This window comes from Halyomorpha halys, unplaced genomic scaffold (assembly GCF_000696795.3).
Source record: "Halyomorpha halys isolate HHAL.00 unplaced genomic scaffold, Hhal_1.1 Scaffold127.1, whole genome shotgun sequence".
Classification (NCBI taxonomy): Eukaryota; Metazoa; Arthropoda; class Insecta; order Hemiptera; family Pentatomidae; genus Halyomorpha; species Halyomorpha halys.
This window is the reverse complement of record NW_027107825.1, coordinates 368,873-377,894: the sequence shown is the minus strand read 5'-3', so window position 1 is coordinate 377,894 and position 9,022 is coordinate 368,873. Positions and strand designations below refer to the sequence as shown.

At 29.9% G+C, this 9,022-nt stretch overlaps 1 protein-coding gene across 2 annotated transcripts in view; it reads left to right on the top strand.

Annotated features, from left to right (window-relative positions):
• The first annotated feature begins 3,962 nt into the window (after positions 1-3,962).
• The window catches only part of LOC106678181 (uncharacterized), a 12,964-nt gene continuing 7,904 nt past the window's right edge, over positions 3,963-9,022 (top strand). Inside the window, exons 1-2 of one of the 2 annotated variants that reach the window (XM_067046194.1) lie at positions 3,963-4,155; positions 7,030-7,167. In XM_067046194.1, the coding sequence (XP_066902295.1) occupies positions 4,107-4,155; positions 7,030-7,167 (187 nt within the window). In that variant the 5' untranslated portion in view covers positions 3,963-4,106. The remainder of the gene's footprint in view (positions 4,156-7,029; positions 7,168-9,022) is intronic. The other variant, XM_067046195.1, reaches the window with a different exon arrangement.

Sequence of the window (9,022 nt, the reverse complement as noted above, 5' to 3'; positions counted from 1 at the left end):
TTGGGCGTAAAGAGCTCTATTAGGGCTAATATTTCAGCAAATTTATTCTTTTATAAATAATGTTATTTTAGATTTTCTAGTGTTGTTGGTAGTTTATATATATATATATATATATATAATATTTATTGATTTGTTTATATTTTTTTAAGGCCGACAGGATAGAGAACTTACTGAGGAAGAGCGTAGCCTTGGTAGTATTGGCTACATTGCAGGCAGCTTGGGATATCTGCCAGAGCATCATTTTGAAGGAACTGGAGCTGGCTATCCTCTTTGGAAGCCAACTTTTTATCGTGGTGAAGCTCCACCTCCTTATGAAGAAGCACTTGCTGCTGCTAGAGCAGAAGCTGCTCTTGCACGTGTTCCAGGTACATTATAATCCTTTGTTTAAACATTAAAGGACATGTCTCAATGTTTGATGAATATACAGTACTGATGTTAAAAATAGTAGATATAATGTGTTATTCCGGAGGAGATGATTGAATAAGAGAGATGTAAATATGAGGAGAAGATAGTTGGGGAGGGAGCCGGTCAGAGAATAACACAAATAAGTTTAAAAAACTTATTTATTAGTGCCAACATTTTGGCTAGAATTTCTAGCCTTCATCAGGGCTTAGAACAAAAAACAAGATAACAACCAGTGAACAAGGATGTGTAGAAAGATTAAAGTAAATAATTGTACGGAATGAATATAGATTAAAATAAACTAATGAAAGAAGTGGGAAATAAAAAGTACATTGGGTAATTAAATATGTTAATAAAATAACATAATTAATAATCATCTCTGGCCGCACCTCCAGCTATCTTCTCCTCATATATATTATCCATGGTCAACTATCTTTTCATTATTAAGAGAGATTTAAATTCAAATGAATTACAGCCAAAAGTGAGCCATCTTTGCACAATAATGCTACTTTCTTTTGTGATTAATCCTTTGCTTCATATAATATTTGATAAATAGAACTTTTAATTACCAAATTCATGCATTATATTTTATATATAATGTTTTAAAAGGTTATTTTAATTTTAAAGTCCTTATGCACTACAATTATGGCAGGAATGATGGGTTATTCTACAAGCAACAAACCTATAAGTTAAAGGCAATGATGAACTTCCTATTAAAATAAAATAAGATTCATTTACTTTTTTTATTAAAACAAAATCCTTAAATTACTAAAAGGGAAGGTGTGGAAGAAAATAAAAAAAGAAGGGCCCCATATTCTGTCCATAATAGGATGGTTAAGGTTTATTTTGTGGGTCCAACACCTAAATACACTTGACCATCTGGGCCTATAAAAAAATTAGTAAAATGGACTAAACTTAGCTAAATAGTATAATAGTGACTTAGAATACTGAGGAAGAACTAACGTATTATTTATATGACCAAATATATAGTACAAGAGCTCAAGAAGAGAAAAAAGACAGTTATTTCACCCCAATTTTTTATTACTTTAATGGAAACTATGTATAATTACTAGTCAAAATTGATGAATCTGCCAAGTATAGGTAGGGGGAATACAAAATGGCGGCTGTTTCAAAGGCTTAAAAAAACCTTAATTTTTTATTTGGAGCTCTATATCTTTACAACTACTGACAACAATAGAAAATCTAAGAGAGTATCATTTAAAGTAATGTAAATTTGCTAAAATGTAAGCCCTAATAAAGCTATTTACGTAAAATAGTTCTCAAGATATAGCTTTTTAAAAAGCAACATATAAAAATGTTGTATGGAATGTACTGAAATATCAGTAGTTAGTTAATTTATTTTGAGAAATCTATATCTCAGGAACTATGTGACATACAGATGTTTATTAGCAATAAAATTAAAGCTAGTTTAATGAGCTATATAGTAGTTTATGATATTTATTTTCGCAGGAGTAGTAGTTTTCATGAAATTTACTAAAATAAATTGATTTATAGCTGTTCTGACATATTTTCATTTTCCCAATTTATATTCATATGTGAGCATCATAAAAACTACTACTCGTACGAAGATAAGTGTCTTAAACTACTTTATAGTAAGTTAAATTTCCTTTATTTTGAGTGTTGGCAGACATATGTGCGTCTTATGGATCTAGAGATATATTTTTTCAAAAATCCAACATTTTATACGAACAACTAGAAATCAACATTTTGTGTGTTTACTTAGTCAATTATTATAAAAACTACTACTCCTACAAAGATAAACATTATTAACTGTTTTATATTAAATTTTTAACTAGCTTTAATTTGAGTGCAGACAGACATCTGTACGTCCAATAGTTTCTGAAATAAGGTTTTTCAAATAAATCAACTTATTTTAGGAAATATGAAAACTACTATTCCTACGGAGGTAAAGGTCATAAACTACTTTATAGTACATTAAACTAGCGTCAATTTGATTTCTAATAGACATCTGTACGTCACATAGTTCCTGAGATATAGATTTCTCAAAATAAATTAACTAACTACTGATATTTCAGTATATTTTTATGAAATGTTTCTTTTTAAAAGACTATATCTCGAGAATTATTGGGCGTAAAGAGCTCTATTAGGGCTAATATTTCAGCAAATTTATTCTTTTCTAAATAATGTTATTTTAGATTTTCTAGTGTTGTTGGTAGTTTTTAAGATCTAGAGCTCAGAATGAAAAATTAATGCTTTTTTAAGGTTTTGAAACAGCCGGAAATTTTAATCTTTATATTTCATGATACTTATATTCTGTGCTTCATATGTGGTGAACAGGTTTTTATTGTAACTTACATTACACATGAGCTCCATATAATTTAAATGACATGTATTCTAAATGCCTAAGTAACCTTTAGTGCTTTGGAATAGTCATAAATACAAAGTCTACAGATAGTACATTTGAAAATTCCCTGGATATGCAAAAGATTAAAGGTATACTAGGAGTATATTGCATTATAGTAATGTAGGAAATTATACCCAGATCTCCTTGCCTGTACTGGTTTCTTCCAGTTGACACTTTACAAAATTATGAAAACATAAATAGCACAAAGAATATATAAATATATAGAAAATACAAAACCACCATAACTTTTTTCGGTATAATAAACACATAACTGTATAGTTGACTGACAACCATAAGATTTGTTCAAACAGCCAGTTCTGAACTAGGTAATGCCTTGTGTTACAAAGATTTGAACTGATGTACTGAACATGCTCAGTGCTCATGCGTTGCCCAGTTTAGGTACTGTAGGTACTTCAAAAGCTTTTTCACACACTCGGGGACTGATAAGTGACAAATATGAGAGGTTACTCATGTTTTAATTTATTTTTTATCTTTGACAGAGGCTATTTCTAATTAATTCTTGTTCCACTTTGTAGACAAATTTAATAAAGGCAAATATATAGATAACTCTCTTCTGATCTGTTAACTATTTTGTTTTGATCTGTTAACAACTCAAAACAAAATTAACAACTGTTAACTGATTTGATCTGATTGATTAACTGATTTAACTACTGAGTTGTTAACTATTTTTTGTTTCTTTTTGACCACAACCCCGACCCTCTCCTTCATATTAAAAATCAGATAGTTTGCCACACCTCTGAAATTACAAAAAAATATATATTATTATTGTACATTACATAATACGTTTCTGTGCTAGAATGTAATGAAATTATTTTTACGAATAACCTTCTATGAGTATGTTGGCAAGTTTAAATATAAGTGAAAATGATAATATTAATCATTAAAAGCAACTTTTATAAACATTTCATTGAATAGTCAACAGCACATTGTAATGTGTTATGTCCATAAACTACTGAAAACCGCTTTTATTAAATTTTTATTACAAATAGGCATGTGATACTTATACAGAAAGAAGAAAGATCAATCTTTTTTTTTTTTAATTCATTTTCATTTTATTGTTTTCTCATATCAGCCTACTCATCTCATCATATTATAAATTTTTATTGACTTCACAGTCCACTATGTTTAGTCAAAAACAGGGGCATCAAAGGCATGATGGCTGGGGCACCTTAAACTATGGGATACCAGAAGGGGCAAGCATAGAGGAACATGCTACGATGATTCAACATTGTCTTGGATGACTTCAGATTTGTAAAAGATTGAAATAATATCACTCAAGATTGATGTGAGTTGCAGAATGTTATTAAAGAGGCCTGTATCTTTCTATGGCTGTAGTTCCAAAGTGAGTAAGTAAACATTTTATTCTGATGCTCTGTGGTTAAGAGGATGAAAGACGGGTTGCTTTACTAACCTAACATAATATCGCTCAATATGCTCTTTTAGAGCATTTAGCAGCCAGGGAAGTTTGTTCTGATAATCCCTTCAAAATAAAACAAATAATTATTTTAAACCATGATCAAAAATTTAATGCCACAAATTAAGTGAATGAAGACAAATAATTGAAATAGATAATGTTCCTGCAAATAGCCATTAAATTGAAAATGGGTTTTAATATCTATTCACTTACAAGAAGCAAGAATTGCATCGAACCCACAGTCTATTAATACATCTGTTTAAAAGAGGCTGCTACAAAGCTGGTTTACATCTCGTTTTCCAGAGATTCGATGGCTGCAAGATAATATTTTTTAATAATAACTTTATTAATAATTATTTCTTGTAGTATAATTATAGATGAAAGCCTCAAAACCTTCTGAGGCACTGTCTTTTCAATCTAATTTCTGACCATATTTCCTATTTTAGCTGTTTATTATTATTTTTAAAAGTAAATATTTTATTTGAATAGATTCTAATTTTCTTTTTGATATTTTTATTTTTATATTATTGGCTTAACTTATTGTAGATCATTAGATATTCATACTGAAATTTTCTCTTTTTTTTTCTCTTCTTTTTAAGATTGAAAAAAAATGTAACTTTTATCTCAAATCCGAACATTCTTTCATTTTTCATTGTTAAATTTCCTTTTTTTATTTATTTTTTTTTATATGACTAATATCCTATTGTTCTGTCATGTTAACTTGCCTAAATACCTTAAATAGTTCATGTTTAGTTTATTGTTTATTTTGATGTCCAACGTAACCTCCATTTCTGTTTCTACTATGCTGTTGTCACAATACAAACAACAGTCTAATGTTTTTACTTCTTAAAAATATAGATAATTGAGGGTGTTTTCTAGATGCGAAAGAGCTAGAAAAGTCAGGGAATTTCACAAGTTGGGGAATGTAACCACAAATTTGCTGTTATGAATGGGAATCATTGTTTGTACCAATAAGTTTACATAATAGTGATACAATGAGAGACAATATACATATTTGAAAAGCCAAGAGATAGAGTTTGTAGCATTCAGGAATGGTTTGCTTTTGGTAAGCATCATTACCCCCTATATGTCTGATAAAGTTTCTGCCATGTTCACCTAGTGGTTTCATTTCTATTGTTGATTGAAGTGATCAGTTCTTGTTTATTTAGAAAATGAGTTTCGAGTGGTGATAAAATACTTATAGTTAAAATTCTTAACACTGTAAGAAATCTAACTGAGTTAGATGCAATTCATAGGACATCTTTCCTTGTGTCCACAACTATTTACAATTGGTTAAATAATTTTAAACGTAACCGTTAATCAACAAAAGAGGAAATTTTTCTGGGTGTTTCATAGGGTTTCATTCATTCATTGATGAACTACAAAAGAACAGTGGATTGCTAAAGGTCAACCAAAATGTTTTGGGATCTATGTGGAATTATCCTCATCAACTATTTGGAAAAGGTACAATCACTGGACAGTATTATGTGTTAATGTTGGGCCGATTGAGTGAGAAAATAAAGGAAATATGTCTTTATATTTGCACTATAAAAGAATCTCTTTATTAATACAATGCACGGGTCCAGTTTCGATGGCTAATAAAATTGTAGAACTAAAGTTCAACTAAGTAGATCATCCACTGTATTCACAGATTTGGCCCCAATTGCCTTATTTTTATTTCCAAATTTTAAAAAATGTCCTTTACCCAACACTTATTTTGAGGAACTTCCAAAATCATATTTTTCTGATGGTGTATGAAAATTGGAGAAATGTCTGATAAAGTGTGTCAGGCTCAAAAGGAGATTATGTTGAAAAATAAAAAACAAAATTTACCCCCAAAAATTGTTTTTTTTGTTTAATCCTTTTCTAAGGATAATTATACATAAGTATATGCAGGGTGTTTCATAGAATTAATTTTCAAGGTACAATATTTGAGATTTCACAAAAGTTGCTTCATTTTATCAGTATTGAGGTCAGGAGGTAAAAAAAACAACATAAGATATCTACATTAATACAAATACCTTGTGTTGTTTTAGTTCTAGTTTCCCTATCTTGTTTTTAGGTAAATAAATAATTAATTTAATAATTTATAATTAAATAAGTAATAAATGATAAATAAATAGGTTCTCTCTTCCCCCAATCAATCATCAAGTTCATAAAAAGTTGAAAAATCTTCAGTTACAACTGAAAAATTTCAATTTTAATGAGAATAAATGTTTTTCATGAAAAACTTTTAAATAATCATACCTCAAAACGGATTGAAATAAAAGATGAGGTTGGTGGTACTGAACTATGTTTTTAGTGAACTAACTCCCCTTAATTACTAACATTTTCTCAAGAAACTCCTTGTGTTGTAACGTCATATTATAACTATTTCAAAGATCTTGAATTTTTCCTAAAATGACCTGGAATAGTTGGTAAATTCCATTAAAATATTTTTTTTGACATTATGACAATCAAACAAATGATAATTTTAATACCAGTCACTTAGCCAATTAAAATAAAACTATAAAGTAGGGCATGCTATTGGTGTGAGAGTGATTTTGATATATATTTAATGTGGTATTTTCAAATGTAGAAGTATGAAAATAAATTTAGTTTTATTTATATAACATGTATTTTGAAGTTTTATTATCTTCTAAAGTTCTAAAATATGTTCTATTTTTATATGTTATGACCTTTATTTAATTCAATTAATATGGGAGTTATCTTTATTATACAAATATGTTTCAATTTATGAATACTTTACTTAGTTAAATTATTGCTTTTACTAATAAAATATTAAAAAAAGTTTCTTCATTTGTAGGTCCAAGTATTGCATCACAAATGCAGTCCCAGCATAGAACGATTCCTGTAAATTTGGCCACAAGTGGTTTACTTTTAGGTAATACATCTCCATTACCAGTGGATACCGTAATTCCTCCATCTGAACCTCCACAATCAAGTATGTATTCTGTAGTAGTCCTTTTATCTCCAATAATTTATAAGATATTAGTTTCAGATCATTGAACACTTGTATCAAATTAGATTAATGATTATAATTTTTATTATAGATAAAAAAGATTAATTTTTCTATACAGGAGTCTGTAGGTTTTTGTTATAAACATTCTTATTTTTATTAGGAAGCGGTCAGAACACTAATGTGACTAAACAGACCAGATATTTATTATCTGTTATTAAGATATGTGCAACAGTTAACAAAAAGAATAATAGAATGTGTTGACGAAGAACAAGCAGGTTTTAGGAAGGGATTTTCGACAGTGGACCACATTCAGACTGTAAACCAAATCATCGAAAAAGCAAATGAATATAACTTCTCTCTATATCTCTTTTTCCTTGACTTTAGGAAGGCTTTTGATGACATTATACATTCAGAAATATTTAAGGCACTTAGCTCAATAGGAATAGAGGACAAATATATTAAGATAATAACAGAGCTTTATAAGGAGATGGCAGCATATATTATGACTGAAAAGAAAGGACAAAGCTTTGATGTTGAGAGGGGTGTGTGACAGGGGGATCCGCTATCCCCAGTTTTGTTTGTTCTTGTGTTGGAGATGGTGTTCTGACGTCTTGGATGGGAAGAAGTAGGCATTAAAATAAATGGAAAATGACAGAGCAACCTACGTTTTGCAGATGATATTGTGCTCATTGCAAAAGGTATGGAACAACTGAGGGAAATGATGAAGCAGCTTCTGGCATTGTGTGAAGAGGTTTGTCTTTATCCAAACTAGAAGACAAAACTACCAGAAGACAAAACTTATGACCAATGGTGTAAAAGAGGAGTGTGAAATATAACATAAGTTGGCATATGTTGAAGAGAATCTGTTTTTATCTGGGTCAGTTAATATTATTCACGGATAGAGGAGCAAAGGAGGTCCAGAGGAGATTGGCACTTGACTAGAATAAGTTTTGGTCCCTCAGGCATATCATGAAGGGAAAAACAAGTATTGACCTTAAAAGGCAGGTCTTCGACAGTTGCATTAGCGCAGTGGTCACTTATGGATGCCTAGCATGGTCACTGACTATAGCTCAGGAGAGGAAATTACAGGTGTGGCAAAATAATATTGGAAGAAGCATTGTGAATGTGAGGAAAAGGGATTGAATAAAAAATGCTTAGATCCAGAAAGAAACAGGACTCACTGATACACTGAAGATGACAAGATAGAGGAAATGGAAATGGGTATGGCATCTCCTTCGGTGCGAAGATGACAGATAGTCAAAAATTGCCACAGAATGGACTCCATACGACCTTCCACAAAATATTGGTTTAAAACTTTGAGTCTGATACATGTTCGAAACCTTTTTTCAGTCTTTTTTTCCTGGTAAATAGAAATAATGTTTAATTTTTTTTTTATTGATCAAATTTTAATATTTTTTTGTAAAAGAAATTCATTTTTCATAAACTATTCTGAGAATACATTAAATAAAAAATTTACTATGTTAATGAAAATTTAGAATTAAATTTTATATGCAGTCCCTACTTTTTATAATAGTAACCATATTTTGGGGCCCTATTCACATTCAATAGAATTTGAATTTGAAACATTGAAAAATTATCCTTACTATTCACATTGAAATGTGTGTGTCAGTTTGAATCGGACTGAGACTTAATAATGAATTAACTTGAGAATATATAAGAAGATGGTCAGGGTTGCGGTCAAAAGTGAAACAAAAATAGTTTACAACTATTTATTTTCCAACGTTTCGCCCCACTTTGCAGGGCTTCATCAGGGCTAAAAAGATACAAAATAATACTATGATAAGATACAATGATAGGAATAAAAATACAAAGATAA